We start from the raw sequence: 19,828 nt of genomic DNA on the forward strand, positions 1-19,828 counted from the left end.
GTCACCTAGCTAGGTATAATATATATCATTTGGTTTTGACTCCACACCTGCTGTATGGATGCTGTGCATTGTCTGACACCTGTGTGAACAGAATTCTGCTGCACTTAAAAATAGCACAGGCCAGGAAAACATCTGAGCAGGTATAAAAGGTTTTTTTGGTCATGGCTAAAATATTATTGGCCACTTTTAGAAATTTGATCCCAGTATTAAATTTTTCCCTGCAGATGGTATTGGCTATGTGGAAGATGGCCGAGAGATTTTTGATGATGACCTTGAAGATGATGCCCTTGATGCTGATGAGAAAGGTACCTACCTTTTGTTTTCCAGGGTGGTGTTTTGAGATTTAAAGAATTCTCTAAAATTAGAGATGACTTGATACTCTGATAGTTTACCTTTGAGAGAAGGACCTAACTACCATTGTTTTTAGGTATAGAATATGTTCTAATATGAAAAGAAGTATGGTTATGTGGAAAATTAAACATAAAAAGCAGAAACAACATCAGGAAATGAAGTTTCATGTCTCTGTTATTCAAGTAGTGTGGTCTTATTTTGAAGTTTTCAATCCTGTGGTCATTTAAAACTTGCTGATTTTGAGGGCTGCAACAGTAATTGATCTCTTTTAATTCCTACTGAAGTGATATACTTAGAATTTTAGCTCTTTGCTAATTGTATAGCACAATAACAAGGTTTAGAACTAGAGTAATCAGCTTGCTTTGTCTAATTGAAATTTAAAATAATATGGATGAATGTGTCAGATTGTCTTAGCTGTACAATCATTGGCCATTTTTTTTTTTTGAGTAAACAATCCTGATTTAGTTCCTGTAAAATGAGAATGGAAAATTCTCTTCAGTATTTTTTTTTTGTTTAGTTTGTTAATTAGTCTTCTACTACCGAGTGGTAGATTGGGGTCAGCAAACTATGGCCCTCTCACAACCAGTTTTTGACAAAAAGTTTTATTGAGATACAGTTCACATACCATACAATTCACATATTTAAAGTATACAATTCAGTGGCTTTTAATATAGTCACAGAGTTGTGCAGCCATCACCACAATCAATTTTAGAACATGTTTGTTACCCCAAATGGAAATCTTGCCTGTTTTTGTGTGGCTCTCGAGCTAAGAATAGTTTTTACGTTTTTAAGCGGTATTTTAAAAATAAAAAATAAAAAGAATATGTAACAAAAGAATATGTGACCAAAAGCCTAACATCTGTGCTGTCTTGCCCTTTACTGTCCGGATCGTCATTTGCAGGATAATATTTTGCACCATTAGTTTTCTCTCTCCTTCAACCACATACACGGAGACTTTTTGCTCAGTGAACTTTTAGAACTTCAGCAGTGACCTCCTAAGAATAAGGATACCTGACTACTTAACCACAATAACATTATCATGATATTATCTAATATATTGTCTGTATTAGAAGTTTCCCAATTAGCCCAACAGTATCTTTTAAAGCTATTTTAAAAAATGGAGACTCCATTTTTGTTTTCATGTCTCTTTAGTCTTTTTTAGTGTAGAACAGCAACACCTCCCCCCACTCCCCGGCCCCTGGCCTCTTTTTGTCTTTCATGACATTGATTTTTAAAGGGACAAGGCTGTTTGTTTTGTTGAATGTCCCACAATCTGAGTTTTGCCCGACTGCTTCGTTGTGCTTAGATTTGGGTTAAATATTTTGGCAACAATAAATAAATATTTATAAATAAATGCTTTGTCAAGACCTACAATACAAAGTTCTATTCTTCCCATATCAGGGGCATATAATGTCACTTGTACCATTATTGTTGATACTAAGTTTGATCTTTTGGTTAAGATGATATTTGTCAGATTTCTTCCTTGTAAAGCTACTTTCCTCCCTTTTGTAATTAATGCAAAATAGGGGGTGATAATTTGAGACCATGTATATATCCCATTTCCCCATGAATTTTTACCCAGTGCTTTTAGCATCTATTATTGATCCTTTCCCTTCTTTTAAAAATTAATGCTTCAGACTCATGTATTTCTAAAAGATTTACTGTTATAATTCAGTAGCCATTATTATCATTTTTCCTTTTTATGTTCAAATTATCTCAGATTTGGCTGGTGAGAGCCCTTTTAAGCCACGTCCTGTGTTCTTTTGACATGGCTCCATCAGTCTTTGAGCATTTCCTTGCTTTCTGGGTCAAGAGGATAAGATGTTCCAGGTTTAGCTTGTATTCTTCCTGCCCTGGACCTGGAACCAACCATTTCTCCCAAGAATCCTGGTTCCTTTTAGTGGGGAATGGTATCCAGATATGGGAGATGGATGTACTCATTGCTATTGGGGTGTAATGGCTTCTAGGCCCTTTCAGTGAACAGAACAAGGAAATTATATATATCATGAGTTCATACGGATATATTTGATTGGTTGAAATCCAACATCACTGGGTTCTTTATCTTCCCAATTCTATATTTGTATCTGCCTTCACCCTCAATGAAAACCCTTGTCTTCTAAAATACACACAAAATAATGTCAGAATCACTAAATCAATATCTGTACTAACAACCTTTCTAAGTAAAATTTATGATTTCTCTACAGTTTTATTTGTTCTTGGTATATATCCTAAGGGTCTGTAGTCAAGAGTATTGTGTTCAGAAGCTATAAAAAGTAATTTTTTTGTGTGTGTTGTATTGATTTACTATGTAGGTTCATTTTTTGTTTGTATTCAAATTTCAGTTTTAAAAAATCCTTTTAATTTTACTTCTGAATATTGTAAAACATATGATTTAAAAATGAAAATCAGGAACTCTTTTTTATTAGTTTCTGGTTTATTACAAAAAATAAGCATATGTGTATTTTTTTCTGTGTGTGATGTTATTTATTTATTCATTTATTAGTTAAATTAGAATATGTGAACCATCTTCCTGGTTCTGCCAACCTGTATAATGTGGAAAGTTTCTACACTCGTACCATTTGGTAGCAATGTGGCTAATTATGTATTTCTAGTTTGTGTGAGTCCATGAAGAAGAGAATGAGCTCATGTGCCACTTTCATCTCCCTGAACTGAGGAGGCATATGTTAGAGTTATGGTTCTATTGTTAATTGGCTGTGTCATCTTGAACTAATCCCATTACCTATCTGGACTTGAGTTTTTGTCAGCTGTAAATTAGGAGGTTGGAATGGACAGTGAGCTTCTCAAAGAAAGGACTCAGTCCTGGTAATCTCAGTGCTAATCACAGTAGTGGACTCAAAGTAAGTATGTAGTTTTGTTGAATAAAGGAGCCATCTCTGTGTTTCCATAGTCATCATATTATCTCTTCCGAGTAATAAGTTACTGAAGAGAATGATTTGATCCGGAAGAGAGCTAGTCTTAGAAATTTTTATTTCGTGCTTTGCTACCACCATTCACCCCCCACTGTTTCAAGTGTCCATTACTAGGAGCCCAGTAAGGTCACAAGATCCTAGGAAGGAAAACGGACTTCTGCAATGTACTTTAAAGACTTATAAGAAATTACTAAGTTTTGCTTAGAAGTAAAAAGTCAACTCTTTATGGTGTGGATCTAATTCCTGGGATGTTGTTTTCAAACAGAGAAAAATGGCCGGGTGCAGCGGCTCACGCCTGTAATCCCAGCACTTTGGGAGGCCGAGGTGGGCAGATCACCTGAAGCCAGGAGTTCAAGACAAGCCTGGCCAATATGGTGAAACCCCATCTCTACTAAAAATAGAAAAATTAGTCGGGCGTGGTGGTGAGCGTCTGTAAACCCAGCTACTTGGGAGGCTGAGGCAGGGGAATCTCTTGATCTCTTAAACCCGGGAGGCAGAGGTTGCAGTGAGCCAAGATCGTGCCACTGCACTCCAGCCTGGGTGACAAGAATAAACAAAACAAAACAAAACCATAGAGAAAAATATCAACCAAGTCCCAATGAAGAAAAATTAGCAGGAAAATGCAGTAAAACAGAAACACTAAACTGTGGAAGAATTCCACCTCAAATGTTTACTTGTATTCAAATTTTTATCCTTCTGTCTAAATCCTGCCAACCTGCAGTGGTGAGATTAAAGCCCTCTCATGAAGCCTTCCTTGCTATTCAAACCTCTGTTGACCTCCTCTGTTCATACACTATCAAGACCTGAATTTTATATACTAAACATTTTGACTATTAATTACATTCTGTTTTCGAAGTGCTCCAGATGATACAGATCTCCTGTCTCACATTTTTCACAAATGTCTTACAAACCTTTTCACAATCTTAGGCCCATGAAAATACTTTTTTTTTTTTTACTGTGGTAAAATATGCATAACATAAAATTTACCACGAGTGACATTTAGTATATTCACAGTGTTTGCAACCGTCACCATCATCTTGTTCCAGAACATTTTCATCATCTAAAATGGAAGCCCCATACCCATTAGCAGTCACTTCCCAATCTCTCTTCCCCCAGAGCCTGACAACCATCAATCAGCTTTCTATCTTTATGGATTTGTGTATTCTGGACATTTTACATTTCATATAAATGAATCATGCAATATTTTATCTTTTGTGTTTGGCTTCTTTGACTTAGCAGAAGATTTTCAAGTATCATGTTTTCAAGTAGCATGTATCAGTACTTCATTCCTTTTTATTGCTGAATAATATTCTACTGTGTGGATGTACTACGTTTTGTTTATTCATTAGTTGATGGACATTTGGATTGTTTTTTACCTTTTGGCTATTGTACGTAGTGCTACTATGAGCATTTGTGTACGAGTTTTTGTTTGAATGCCTGCTTTCAATTTTTTAGGGTACTAACCCAGGAGTGAAATTGTGTATATGTTGTGGTTGTTTTTTTTTTTTTTTTGAGACGGAGTCTCGCTCTGTCACCCAGGCTGGAGTACAGTGGTGCCATCTCGGCTCACTGCAACCTCTGCCTCCCGGGTTCAAGTGATTCTCCTGCCTCAGCCTCCCAAGTAGCTGGAATTACAGGCACGTGCCACCACGCCTGGCTAATTTTTGCATTTTAGTAGAGACGGGGTTTCACCATATTGGTCAGGCTGGTTTCGAACTCCTGACCTCATGATCTGCCCGCTTCGGTCTCCCAAAGTGCTGGGATTACAGATGTGAGCCACCGCGCTGGCATGTATATGTATTTTTATTTCCTTTTCTTTCTTTTTTCTGAGACAGATTCTTGCTCTGTTGTCCAGGATGGAGTGCAGTGGTGCGATTTCGGCTCACTGCAACTTCCGCCTCCTGGGCTCAAGCTATCCTCCCACCTCAGTGTCCCGAGTAGCCAGGACTGCAGGCACGTCCTGCCACGCTCGGCTAATTTTTTGTATTTTTAGAAGAGACAGAGTTTCGCCATGTTGCCTAGGCTGGTCTCAAACTCCTGGGCTCAAGCAGTCCGCCCACTTTCCCTTGGAAAGTGTTGGGATTACAGGCATGAGCCATGGTGCCCGGCCCCTTTTCTTTCTTAAAAAAAAGATAATGTTATGGAGGTTTTGTACTTTGCTTTTTTCATGTAGCAAGATGTCTTGAAAATCACCCCGTATTAGAACATAGAGAGCTTGTTTTTAATTATTTATTTCTATGTAGCTGCATAGTATTCCGTTATAGGGATTGCACAATGTTTATTCAAATGGTTTCCTTGGAGGGACATTTAGATTATTTTGAGTAATTTGCTATTATAATGCAACATCCAATAACTCTGTGCATATGGTGTTTTCCTCAGAGAAAATTCCCAGAAGTGGGATTGCTGGCTCAAAGAGTAGCTACACATAATTTTTTTTTTTTTGAGATGGAGTTTTGCTCTTGTTGCCTAAGCTGGGGTACAATGGCGCGATCTCGGCTCACTGCAACCTCTGCCTCCTGAGTTCAAGTGATTCTTCTGCCTCAGTCTCCTGAGTAGCTCGGATTACAGGTGCCTGCCACCACACCCAGCTAATTTTTGTATTTTTAGTAGAGACGGGATTTCACCATGTTGGCCAGGCTGGTCTTGAGCTCCTGTCCTGAGATGATCCACCCACCTTGGCCTCCCAAAGTGCTGGGATTACAGGCGTGAGCCACCACGCCCAGCCCACTACACATAAAATTTTATTAGCTATTGCCTATTCTTCATAGGAGCTGTCCCATTTTACACTCTCATGAACAACGTATAAATGTCTGTTTCTCTATAGCCTTACTAACAGTGTTTTCAAGCTTTTGAATTTTCGCCACTCTGACATGTGAGAAGTGGCATTTCAGTGTGGTTTTCATTTGCATTTTTTTTGTTTGTTTTTTTTTGAGACTGAGTCTTACTTTGTCACCCAGGCAGGAGTGCAGTGGTGTGGTCTCAGGTCATTGCAACTTCTGCCTCCTGCTTTCAAGCGATTCTCCTGCCTCAGCCTCCCAAGTAGCTGGGACTACAGGTGTGTGCCACCATGCTCGGCTAATTATTGTATTTTTAGTAGAGATGGGGTTTCACTATGTTGGCCAGCCTGGTCTCGAACTCCTGACCTCGTATTCCACCCGCCTCGTGGCCTCCCAAAGTGTTGGGATTACAGACATGAGCCACCATGCCCAGCCTCATCTGCATTTCTTTTACATCATCTTTTCATAAAATGTAACTATTTATATATGTTTGTGTTTACTGCCTGCTTTCCTTTTGGGCTTTTTATCTTTTAATTTTTTAAAAGTTCTTTGTCAGGGAAATTGGTCCTTTATCTGTGATACATATTGCAAAAATTTTTTCTTCGTTTTTCTTTTAACTTGGTTTTCTTTTTTCTTGGTTTTTCTTTTTACACCAATTCTGGTGTAATTGAATTTATCATTTTTTTTTCTTGCAAGTGGATTCTGAGTCACAGAAAGATTTTCACTGCACCCAAATTGCAAAGGAATTGCTTTTTAAAAGGTTTTTGTAAAGTTTCATTTTTAAAAATTTTGATTTGTGATCCATTTGGTGTTTATACTGGTTTACTTCTTTACAAATGGCTAGCCAACACTACTTAATAAAGTCCATCTTTTCCTTAGTGATATGGGATGCCACCTTCATTATATATTAAATTTCCATAAGTAATTGGGTCTTATTCTGGACTTTATGTTCTGTTTCATTTGGTCTATTTGTATGCCACTACCACATTCTTATTTTCTTAATTTTTTTATTTTGAGACGGAGTCTTGCTCTGTCGCCCAGGCTGGAGCGCTGGAGTGCAATGGCATGATCTCGGCTCACTGCAACCTCTGCCTCCCGGGTTCAAGCGATTCTCCTGCCCCAGCCTCCTGAGTAGCTGGGATTACAGGCATGCGCCACCACGCCTGGCTGATTTTTGTATTTTTAGTAGAGACGGGGTTTCAGCAGGTTGGTCAGGCTGGTCTCGAACTCCTGACCTCGTGATCTGCCTGCCTCGGCCTCCCAAAGTGCTGGGATTACAGGCGTGAGCCACCGTGCCCAGCCTACCACATTCTTTCAATTATTCATTGTTGGCTTTTTTTGAGATCAAGACTATTCTGGGATGAATCAGAAAGCGAGAGTAAAATTGACGGTATTAGAAAAGTTTGTAGGTGATTTACACATGGCCACAAGAGAAAACATATGGCAAAAGTTTTGTTTGTTTTTTTTTTTTTTGAGATGGAGTCTTGCTCTGTTGCCAGGCTGGAGTTCAGTGGCGTGATCCCAGCTCACTACAATCTCGCCTCTGGGGTTCAAGCGATTTCCCTGCCTCAGCCTCTGGAGTAGCTGGGATTACAGGCACGCGGCACCACGCCTGGCTAATTTTTTGTATTTTAGTAGAGACGGGGTTTCATCATGTTGGCCAGGATGGTATCGATTTCCTGATCTCGTGATCCGCCCGCCTCGGTCTTTTAAAGTGTTGGGATTACAGGAGTGAGCCACCGCACCTGGCCGGCAAAAGTTGTTCTTTAATGAGCAGATGTCTCTGTGCTGTTTAGTGTTGATATGACATACTGTGTATCTGGTTGCTGTTTCTCATAAAATGGAAATTAGGATGCCACCATATCATAATTGGTAATCCCATTTCTTCACAGTTAAATTTTCCTATCAGATTCAGTATACAGCTAAAGAGATGATCTCATGAAGGCTACTACGCTAATTTCTTGGTTCAAGATTAGCTTTATCTTTTTATTTCTGTGGGGAAAACAAACCCAAATTCTCACTTTTTTAAAAAGCTTTTTATTCACATTAACAATAGCAGTTAAGCAGTCACACTTATGCTGATATTTAACTGGTATTTCATTAGTTTCTGTAAAAACATTTGGCCCATGTTTTCTTGAATTAAACTCATTTAAAATTTTTTTTCCTACATACCTTGTATAAAATCTCATAGTTTTGTTTTGTTTTGTTTTTTGAGATGGAGTCTTGCTCTGTCGCCCAGGCTGGAGTGCAGTGGCGTGATCTCGGCTCACTGCGAGCTCCACCTTCCAGGTTCACGCCATTCTCCTGCCTCAGCCTCTGGAGTAGCTGGGACTACAGGCGCCCACCACCATGCCCGGATAATTTTTTGTATTTTAGTAGGGACAGGGTTTCACTATGTTAGCCAGGATGGTCTCCATCTCTTGATCTCGTGATCCACCCTCCTCGGCCTCCCAAAGTGCTAGGAATACAGGCATGATGTATTTTTAATTCTAACATTTTTCTTCCCAATAGAGATCAGGTGACTAGGCTTTTAGTTTTCCATTTTGATTTTTGCTGATGCATGTTTCTAAATAATTCATATTCCAATAGGAAAAGATGGTAAAGCACGCAACAAAGACAAGAGGAATGTAAAGAAGCTCGCAGTGACAAAACCGAACAATATTAAGTCAATGTTCATTGCTTGTGCTGGAAAGAAAACTGCAGATGTGAGTTTCACGGTTTCCTTATTTTTTGTATTTTCCTTTGTGAGGTGAATTTAATATTTGATTATACAGATAATAGGTGCTCTGTATATGGTTGAGTAACATTTTTCCAATTTCACTCACTAAGTTGGATGTAGATTTCTAAGTGAATTAAGGCACCTCAGTGGTTGGAACTTGCTAAATGGAAAAGAAAATTGAACAGAAAAGCTGAATTGAGAGTGTGTTTAATTTTAGTGAGGAGCAGGAAGATCATGGAATAAGGGCGAAAGTAGAGGACGGGAGCTATAGATGTAGGAATGATATATACACAGGTGGTTGTTAAAATCTGTGAATGTAGATGAGCACTCAGAGTGAGGAATGAAGAGGCAAGGACTAACTGGCTAGGTCCTTCCTTTCATATACATGTGTGTAGTTTTGGTGAGACATTTTAAGTGCAAGGCTTTCTCATGTTACCTTTCTTTATCATTTCCAGAAAGCTGTAGACTTGTCCAAGGATGATCTGCTAGGTGACATTCTACAGGATCTTAACACTGAGGTAAATGAATCTCCAGGAGTTGTAAAATATGCAGGGGACATAGACTGAAGAAACACTCTAGTAATTATACAAAACAGACTATTGCCAGAGTTTTTTTTCTTTTTTTTGAAACAGAAGCTTGCACTGTTGCCCAGGCTGGCGTGCAGTGGTGCGATCTTGGCTCGTTGCAACCTCTGATTCCCAGGTTCCTCTTCCGTGATTCCTGCCTCAGCCTCCCGAGTAGCTAGGATTACAGGCATCTGCCACCATGCCCAGCTAATATTTTGTATTTTTACTAGAGACTGGGTTTCACTATGTTGGCCAGGCTGGTCTCGAACTCCTTACCTCGTGATCCACCTGTCTTGGCCTCCCAAAGTGCTGGGATTACAGGCGTGAGCCACCGTGCCCGGCCTGTTGCCAGAATTTTTTAAAATGTAAGGATGCCAACAAAAAACCCCCCACCAAAAAACAAAGAAACCCCCTTCAGACTGGTTTTATCTCACCATTTTAGGTGAGTATTTCCAGCTGTTAGAGCTGTGTGATTATGCAGATAGGGATGTGTGGGTGTGTGTTTGAAGTAGTAAGAATATACCCAGGAGTCAGTTCTGTGAGTGCTCACTGCTTGTGTTCAGTTGCTGTGGTGTATGTTCCCTAAATAGATTGAAGCCTGTCAATCTGCACAATCAGGTATAAGAGCCTTGTCTTGAATTCTGAGTGGGAATGAAGGAAGAGTGAGTGAACTATCCCTGATAGAACTCAAACAGGATTAGCTGCATTGTGAGTTTGAGATTTGGCCATTTCCCATAAAGACTAAGCTCTCATTTAGAAGTGTACTTCTTTTGAAGTGACCATTGATTAAAATGACTTAACAACACCATGTAGTTTTATCTTGACAATTTTTAAATGTAATATTCTCAAAGGGTAAGTGAAAGTATGTTAAATTTTAAAAAGAAAAAATTGGGGAGGGGGTAGATTTAATATCTATTTTAGTTTTCTTGTGATTTCTATAGTATTGTTGCTATAGTAACCACAGTACATGACATAGATGGGAGTGGGGAGGGGGAAAGGGAAAGAAAAGAAAGCTTTGCTTATTGGGCTTCAGTGAGTGAAGAAGTATACTTTTTCTGTCTGTGGTAAACCAAGCATGGCAGTGAATATGTCTTACCTTTCCTTTTAGGCACCTCAAATAACTCCACCACCTGTAATGATACTGAAGAAGAAAAGATCCATTGGAGCTTCACCAAATCCTTTCTCTGTGCACACTGCCACGGTAAAGTGTGTAGAGACACCTTCAATCTTGATTTATAGTATTGCTTTAAACTTATTTTGTTGCTTTTCTATATGAGGGAAATACCTTTACATTTGTTTTTGATTTTTGTTTTAAATTAGGACTCCCATTCAATTTATAGTTTCATGTATTTCAAAAATAGCATGTGCCTGCCTTTTTCATAGTAAATTTGCAGTAACTAGTATGTGTTTATTATAGGTATTACAACTGTGGTAAATGCAATAATTTTCCTCCCAGAAGCAAGTATTTTTTTGTAAACCTAGGTAACAGTAAAATAATTGAAGCTGTTACATTAATAATACATAAAATGTTTTTATAAAAGGGAACTGTCATTATCTTTGGTCAGGGTAGGACAGTTGCATATTTTTAGTATGTGGGTCTAACTGACTAAATATTTAAAAACGTTTACAGGCAGTTCCTTCAGGAAAAATTGCTTCCCCTGTCTCCAGAAAGGAGCCTCCATTAACTCCTGTTCCTCTTAAACGTGCTGAATTTGCTGGTAAGTGTGATGTCAGGCAGAATTGCAAGAGTGTTGAGTGGTGTCTGTCAAAAATGGAGGCCCTATGATGGAGGAGGTAGAGGAGATTTTGAAGGTGTTGTGATGGCAAGTTTAAATGTGAAGATTTGAATTCATAAAAATTTCAGTAAAAGTTAAAAACACCCAATTTGGAGTTTAAAGAGACATGCAAACATAGTATAGAAAAGGGACAGGCTGCTATTTTAGTGTTGGATAAGGCTTTGTGCGCCTTTGTGTGCCTTTGTGTGCCTTTGTATCATGGCACTAACACATGACAAGAATGTGTGATGATGCCTACAGGCGATGATGTACAGGTCGAGAGTATAGAAGAAGAGCAGGAGTCAGGGGCAATGGAGTTTGAAGATGGTGACTTTGATGAGCCCATGGAAGCTGAAGAGGTGGACCTGGAGCCTATGGCTGCCAAGGCTTGGGACCAAGAGAGTGAGCCAGCAGAGGAAGTGAAACATGAGGCGGATTCTGGGAAAGGGACCATGTCCTACTTGTAAGAGCATTTTATGACTTTTCTGGCAAATAGGACCACAATTTTTCTGTTGGATTTTGAAAGGTTTTTGAAAATGTCATTTCTGCAGAGGAAGTTTTCTCCCAGATGTCTCTTGTTGGGACATTGATCAAGAAGGTGATAGCAGTTTCTCAGTGCAAGAAGTTCAAGTGGATTCCAGTCACCTCCCATTGGTAAAAGGGGCAGATGAGGAACAAGTATTCCACTTTTATTGGTTGGATGCTTATGAGGATCAGTACAACCAACCAGGTAATCATATATAAGGTAACTATATGCCTTTAACTCAGAGTAGGACTTTTCCCTTAAATATTTTATTTTTTGTTTTTTTTTGTGTGTTTTGTCTTTTTATTTTATTTAATCAATTTCTTTATTTCTGTTTTTTTTTTTTCTTTATCCCTTAAATACTTGAGTGATTGTAATTAGCTCAGGTCAGGCCCTGCCCTCACTTAACACGTATTGTAAGAGAGCGACACTCATTCATTGTAAAGTGAATGCGCCACCCTGATGGAGAGGAGCTATGGTGTGAATAATCCTTAAAGATGCTTATTCCAAAAATCGGTTACATATGGTTTTGGAATGTGTGTTTGTAGTTCACTATTGATGTGTCTGAAGTTACAGGAATGCACTTTAATTTAAAGGGAATCAGTCATTAATTTGTCTGTTTCTTCAGCAAATTTGAATGCCTATTGTGTGCTAGGCACTGAGATGGGATGAATAAGCTGGACAAATTCCCTGCACTATAATGGAGCTTATGTTCTAGGAGGGTGGCAGTGGGTGGGGGCACATTAGCAGTAAATGAGATAAATTGATAAATGATGTAAAGAAAATTAGTTGGGCGATGGCCAGGGGAGGCCTGTCTGAGGAAATGACCACTGGGCTGAGATTTAAGGTATTTGCAGAGCTGATGAAAGGGCATTTCAGCTTAATGAGCCAAGTACTAGCAAAGGCCTAGAGAGAGGAAGGAGGAGGCCTGTGTGGTTGTAGCATAGTAATCAAGTGACAAGATTGGTATAAAATGAAGCTGGAGATAAAGACAAAGGCCAGATAATATAGGACTTTGAAAGCCTCGTTAAGGAGTTTGAATCTTCTAAGAGCAATGGGGTGGCATTGGAGGGTTTTAAGTACAGGGGGTGGTGGTCACATAATTGGGTTTACATTTTAACAGGAACAGTGGTTTGTGTAGAGAATAAGCACTGTGGTGCATGTGTGCCTGTGCACACACACATGTGGAGGGATGGGCTGGCATGGGGTAATGGGGAAGTGTGGAAGCCCTGGAGATCAGTCAGTCCAGGGCAGGGCTGCTAGTTACTTGGACCCTGGTGGCTGGAGAGGAGAGAAGTAAAGGCATTTGACATGTCTTTTGACACAAACTTGTTAATGGATTGGATGGGGGAGATGACAGAAAGGAGGAATCAAGGATGATTTCTAGGTCATCCTAATGAGCTAATACTGTGAATTCTTGACTCACAAAAAGCCCGGAGGCTGTTCAGTGTTCTTTTGTGCCTCTTTGAGCCCGTCTTCATTGTGGGACTGTGCATTGCAAGATCTGTCAGATTAATGTTAAATACAGTATGCACTCGTAAACAGAGTTGTCTTTATTTAGATCCTTTTTGGATCTGTGGTACATGCAAATAGTGTATTTTTCAAAGCGATTTCCTGGAGGCTGTATCTAGTGAAAAGAGGGAGTACCTAGATGTCAGCAAAGTAAGGGTGTGAGTAAATTGAAGGCCACATTTACCTTAAAGATAACCAGGCATTGACTTTAACTGGAAAAACGTTAATGATCTCTGGCAGGGGTGGGGGTGGTCAGAAGCATTAATATACTGCAGCTTATCAAATATATATAAATTCTTGAGCCACTTGAGTAGCACACTGCCATGTGTTTCTTAGGAAAAGATATAACCAATTTTAGAAATGATATCTTAATTTACTTTAGCTAGGACAAAATGATTTGATTAGACCCCCTCACCTCTTTGACTATTTTGTTACTCTGCTGGAAGGCTGGCAAGTATGATTACATGAGGCTGAGCAGATGATTTTCCATCCATTGCTGAAACCCAGGGCTGCCCCATTGTACAACCTCAGGGAATACCATTTTCACGTGACTTTCCTGGAGCACAGCAGTGTGACTGATGCTCCCTGGAGCTGGGCAGCACACTGGCCTGGCTATCCCAGTATTATTCCCTGTGCTTTGCTGCATCTGCTCAATGCTGCATTTCATTCCCTATCTTGGTTAATGGTCCCCTCAAAACCAGAAACCTGGGAGCCATCCTTGATTCCCTCCTTTTCCTCACTTTCCTTTCCAAGTCTGGTTAGTTTTCTCTGCCGAAAGTGGACAACTTACCTTCTCTTTCTCCTCATATCTACCACCCCGATCCCTTCTTGCCCACTGAAACAATTGCACCAGCCTCCTAATTGATCTCTTAGCTATCGTCTTCCACATCACTGCTAGAGGGACTGATCAGAAGGGCAATTCTGACCATGTCAGTCTTCATTAAAAAAAAAAATCCTCAGTGGCTACTGCCCACAACATAAAGTCCAAACTCCTTAGCAAGTCTTCTGATGCTTGCTGTCTATGAATTTTGTTCCCTAGAAATAGTTCTCTGTATGTACTTTGCTGCTCTTTATACCTGTGTTCCTTTACTCATTGTTTTTTGTCTGATTGGAATGCGCTCATCTGACTCATTCTTTAAAATTCAGCCCAGATGTCATCTCCTGGGAGTTTACCTAAACCTCCAGATGGGTCTAGGAGCCCTTTCTCCCTGTGACGACATCATAGCCTTTCCCACTGTAGCATTTGTCCTATTATTTTGAAATGAACTGAGTCTGTGTTTTTCTTTGCCACAAAGCCTGTAAGCTCCTGGAGGGCTGGGATCTTTTATTTCCAGCATCCAGCAACAATGCCTTGCACATAGTAGGTGTTTAATAAATAGTTGTTGAAATAAACTGCACAGTGACTGACAGTCCTGTAGATGCAGGTGAAAAATTTCAGAGACTAGTGTTGCATTTGCTACTATTACTGAGTTTGCATCTTAATGCCTTGTAGCTTTGTGGGGTATGAGAATGCGTAACACAAAAGCAAATGGTTCCCCACTCCCCCACAACCCCACAAAGTAAATACATCCATAAAGCTTCATATTGCCAGCGTCAGTTGCCAAGGATTAGAACCTTAAGAAGCAACAACCTTCTTTCTTATGTGAAAATGAGTTGGTTATTTCTACATTTTGTTTACTGGTTGATACTCTTAGTAAACAGAGCATTGTTTTGCAGGGTAAGGATCTAGAGCCGCATTGTCCACTGTGGTAGCCACCAGCCACCTGTAGCTCTTTAAATTTAAATTAATTAAAATGCAATACAAATTAAAATTTATTTTCTCGGTCACTAGCCACATTTCAGGTGCTCAATAGCAACTGTGGCTAGTAGCTACCATATTGGATGGCTCAGAAACAACAATTCCATCATCACAGAAATTTATTTCAACTAGTGCTTGTCTGTAGTGATAAGTGTTGGAAAATTGAAGCATTGAAGCACAGCTATATTTGCAAAGCAACCAGTTTATGATATATGATGGTGTTGAATTCCTGGTACTGACCATAGTCATGGATAGGCTTTTTCAACCAATATTGGAAAATATTTTGCAATTGAAAGAGATACTAATTTGTTATTGATCTGTCATCCAAATGCTAAGGCAGAATGAAATTTCTGGTGCTGGAGAAGGCCTCAGAGATCATCTAGTCTAGTTATGCACTTAAGAAACTGAGGCTCCAAAAGATATAATAGCTCTTTAGTGGTAGAAGCTTGGGCTTCTCACCCTCAGTCCACTCTGCTGTTCTGGTTCCGTGGTACTTCTCAAGTTGCGTTCTCTCCTGTGGCGCATCTTTCTCTGTTATTGATGCCAACGGGTTAAATAAGATAGCTTAAAAAAACTCCTTTAATCTCAGAGGGTTGAACACTTTCATTGTGATAGCAGGTAATGATCACTGAGCTTTGGTGAAATCAATGCTGCTAATAAAAATGAAGTACTCCAAAAGACCCTGTTATTGTTTCTCACTTTCTAACAGATTCTGAGTAAGTCAGTTGTTGCTGAATGCTCCATAATTATGAAAAGAATCTTACTCTTTGCATATGGGAAGATATCCTGTCTTCACTATGACTTTTTCAAGGTTGAATAATCCTGACTGCACCTGGTTTCAGCTAGTAACTTTGGGGGGAATGTAATCTTTGTTTACCATGATCTTTTTTGTGGCAAATGAGGCATAAACAGTGTCAAATTTGTTGCATGAAGTGTGATATTAGTTTGACAGTAAAATGAGCTTATTTGAATCTTTGAATCCAATATTAGGGTCTTTATTTTTCTTTGCATAGCATTTTGTTTTTCCATCTTTAACTGTTGTGAGGATGACTTTTAATTTTCTGAGTTACTGTGATTTTTTTTTCTTTCTTAATCTTCCCATAGTCCTTCCTTCCCTCTCCCTCCCCATCCACCCTCCCTGTTACCCCCTCAAGCTGAAAGTCTCACAACTCTTGTAAGAATTTTAATCATCTGGAGAAATGAAAATTGTTAGATCATCTTATTTCTACCAGGATGTGTGACAAAAGGAGCCACTGATGAGTAGTCTTTGAAACTGGGGTAATTGACCTTGTGAACAGTAGCCTTTGCATGTACCAGAATTTTCTTAGTGTCTCAGATAAGTGGCTGTGTTGAGTGGCTTTGTTGATTACTGCTGTCTAATTATTCATGGAGCCCAGGATTTTGCACAGTGACCATCTCCTGGGTTGACTAACAAATGTTTGCAGTCTGTTCTTCGTGGCCAATTTTCATAAACAATGATTTGATGTCTAAAAAGGCGTGGTTTTACTTTATGGTATTCATTACTTAAATTACTGAAATAGAATAGAAAGGAACATTATAAACACTACCTAGTTAGATGTCCTAAGTAGCTGTGAGGTAGAAAAGGTGAAATAGAAGATAATAGTAGTCCCTATTGTGAGATATTTATTATTATATGGAATAAGAAATAAGAAGTAAATTATGTTTTTTGTAAACACAGTTTTACATATAGAAAAACACTGATGCACTAGTTATCCTGATACATGAATATTGGTTTTTATAGGTAAATACAAGCGCTAAAAAATTAAAATTATATTCTCAGATCTGTAATCTCACAAGAGGCTTAATTATGAGATTTGTTGGAAAATACTTTCCTTGTGTTTGTTTCTCTTTTTTTTTTTTTTCTTGAGACAGGGTTTTGCTGTGTTGACCAGGCTGGTCTCAAACTCCTGAGCTCAAGCGATCTGCCCACCTTGGCCTTCTGAAGTGCTGGGATCACAGGCATGAGCCACTGTGCTCGGCCTGTTTTGTTTCTCTTAATCTGTATAATCCTGGTTGTGGGGAAAGTGTTTATGCAAGTTAGAGAATCATTCTGTCTCCTGCCCTCCCAGTGGTCATACATTGTACCATTGTGTTAGTGTAGTATGGCATCAGTACTGAGTAAAGAACTGGTCTTGGGGAGTGGGAAATGGATATATTTGCTGTCAAAATGAGTTATCATGAAGGTATAAATATGTGGACACATTCAGTGAGCCTCTATATTGCTCCTTTAATTAGGTGAAATTGAAATGTTTCTTTTCTAGTGATTTTCACTTATTCTTTCAGGTGTGGTATTTCTGTTTGGCAAAGTTTGGATTGAATCAGCCGAGACCCATGTGAGCTGTTGTGTCATGGTGAAAAATATCGAGCGAACGCTTTACTTCCTTCCCCGTGAAATGGTAAACATTAGTGATTAGCTTTTAGTTCTCAGTCGTTGTATCTGCCACACATTCTGTGTTTTGCAGCCAGCTCTCTCTCTTTCAATAGGGCTACAAATTTTCTACAATCCTGATGCTTCTTTCTTGCTGCTCGCCTAGTGACCACTGATTGTCAGCAATTCTATTAGAGGTTGGGAAAAGTACAAAAAATAAAGTAGAACTCAGTTTTTCAACTAATTAGAGTATAAAAGTTTCTGAGTTTTAGTATATAATGCTTTCTTTCTCTCACTCCTCATTTCCATAATAATCAGGGTTAGAACTATAAGTCTCTAAAATGTGACATGACATTTGGCCCAGTTTTCATGGTTTTGCTGCATAGGCAGCAGTGATATTCCCTCCATTGCCATTTATTAACAAGTTCAATTCTATTTGCTTCTCCTTTTTTTTTGAGACGGAGCCTAGCCCTGTCGCCCAGGCTGGAGTGCAATGGCACAATCTCGGCTCACTGCAACCTCCGCCTTCTGGGTTCAAACAGTTTTCCTGCCTCAGCCTCCCGAGTAGCTGGGATTACAGGCGCCCGCCACCACACCGAGCTAATTTTTGTATTTTTAGTAGATACAGGGTTTCACCATGTTGGTCAGGCTGGTCTCAAACTCCTGACCTCGTGATCTGCCCGCCTTGGCCTCCCAAAGTGCTGGGATTACAGGCATGAGCCACTGCCTGTAAAAGACCAGTTCTTTACTCAGTACTGATGTCGTACTTCACTAACACAATGGTACAATGTATGACCACTAGGAGGACAGGGGACAGAATGATTCTCTAACTTGCATAAATAAAGGAGAAGCGCTCAGTCTGCTTCTCCTTTTTTATTGGGACTTAACATCCCCATTTCCCTCTCAGCCCCTCCCTATGTCAGTTGAACTGTGGAGTCTCTTGGTCAGGATTTACAACACTTATTCTTCCATTTTGTAGACTTGATCATCTTTATCGCTGATTTGTTTTTTATGATGCCATTGGGAGGAATTGGGCATTTGGTTTAGTACATTTTTTGAGTCTGTTTGTATCTTTGAACTTATCTGTAAGACTGCTATTAAATGTTTAAATGGGTGAGGATGAAAATTGATATAGACTTGGATTTTTGGTGGTTGAGAAGATCATTTATGTACAGATACTTTTTTTTCCCCTCTGTCCCCCTCTCTGGGATAACAGAAAATTGATCTAAATACGGGGAAAGAAACAGGAACTCCAATTTCAATGAAGGATGTTTATGAGGAATTTGATGAGAAAATAGCAACAAAATATAAAATTATGAAGTTCAAGTCTAAGGTTTGTATTTGGTGATGATTCTTTTCCAGCTCTGTTTGTTGTTTATTTTCTGATTTAGCAAATAGTTATTGCATATTTTCTTTGTGTAAAATGCCTTCTGTGCAGCTATAATTTATTGAATGGAAATTTCATAGGTATGAATGTAAAAACAGTATATCAGATTTGCAAAAATATTTTTTCTTTCTCTTTAAACTGCTTATAAAATAATGTTTATTAATTTGAATAAAAAGACAATCCATAGCAAATTAATTGCCTCTGGTGCTTGCAACATGTCTTGTGCTCTCATTCCCAAGTGCAGAAGAAACTGCTCTGATCTCGTTTGTATTAGTTTTTGCCAAGATGTTTTGATTAGAAAGTTAAGTAAGGTTTTATTTTTAAAAATCAGGGACTATGATACAGTCTGATAGAATGAAAATGTCTGGTTCATGTGCTAGTTATGATAAATTGTCTTGATTTTAGTGAGATATTGATGCCTTTGGCCATAATCGTGGGGGCTATAGCCTGCTCAAAATACTGGCTGTTAATAATGATCGCAGGGAGGATTGAGTTACTGAAGATGAGGCTAACAGTATTAACTATTTGAGTTTTGAATTGCGGCTGATGGGTCAAGTCTTTATAATTCTAGAAGCAACTGTGATATACTGGTGAAGAGCTTAGGTGCTGAGGCCAGACTGCTTGTGCTTTAAGTCCTAGCCCTATTACTTACTAGCATGTAACTTGGACAAGTGCTGAATGACTACTTTTTTTTTTTTTTTTTTGAGATGGAGTCTTGCTCTGTTGCCCAGGTTGGAGTGCAGTGGTGTGATCTTGGCTCACTGCAACCTCCACCTCTTGGGTTTAAGCAATTCTTCTGCCTCGACCTCCTGAGTAGCTGGGATTACAGGCACACGCCACAATGCCCAGCTAATTTTTTTTGTATTTTTAGTAGAGATGGAGTTTCACCACGTTGGCCGGGCTGGTCTTGAACTCCAGACCTCAAGTGATCCGCTCGCCTCGGCCTCCCAAAGTGCTGGGATAACAGGCGTGAGCCACCGCGCCCAGCCGAATGACTTCTTTATGCCTGTTTCTTCATCTGAGAAATAGGGCCCTATTTCAAGAGTTGCCGGAAGGGTTAAATCCATTAATTCATATTAGATGATGAGAGCAGTCCTTGCC

At 39.3% G+C, this 19,828-nt stretch overlaps 1 protein-coding gene across 10 annotated transcripts in view; it reads left to right on the top strand.

Moving 5' to 3' along the window:
- Positions 1-19,828, top strand: part of POLA1 (DNA polymerase alpha 1, catalytic subunit) — a 304,169-nt gene that overhangs the window by 10,419 nt on the left and 273,922 nt on the right. For all 10 annotated transcript variants that reach the window (XR_008518040.1, XM_009234677.4, XM_024240735.3 and 7 more), the window contains exons 4-12: positions 225-305; positions 8,648-8,763; positions 9,233-9,295; positions 10,452-10,544; positions 10,974-11,061; positions 11,380-11,581; positions 11,670-11,848; positions 17,256-17,368; positions 18,557-18,673. Coding sequence is in view for 9 of the 10 variants with exons in the window: in XM_009234677.4 (XP_009232952.1) it covers positions 225-305; positions 8,648-8,763; positions 9,233-9,295; positions 10,452-10,544; positions 10,974-11,061; positions 11,380-11,581; positions 11,670-11,848; positions 17,256-17,368; positions 18,557-18,673 (1,052 nt within the window). In the remaining variant the exon portion in view is untranslated. The remainder of the gene's footprint in view (positions 1-224; positions 306-8,647; positions 8,764-9,232; positions 9,296-10,451; positions 10,545-10,973; positions 11,062-11,379; positions 11,582-11,669; positions 11,849-17,255; positions 17,369-18,556; positions 18,674-19,828) is intronic.

Source organism: Pongo abelii, chromosome X (genome assembly GCF_028885655.2).
Source record: "Pongo abelii isolate AG06213 chromosome X, NHGRI_mPonAbe1-v2.0_pri, whole genome shotgun sequence".
NCBI lineage: Eukaryota > Metazoa > Chordata > Mammalia > Primates > Hominidae > Pongo > Pongo abelii.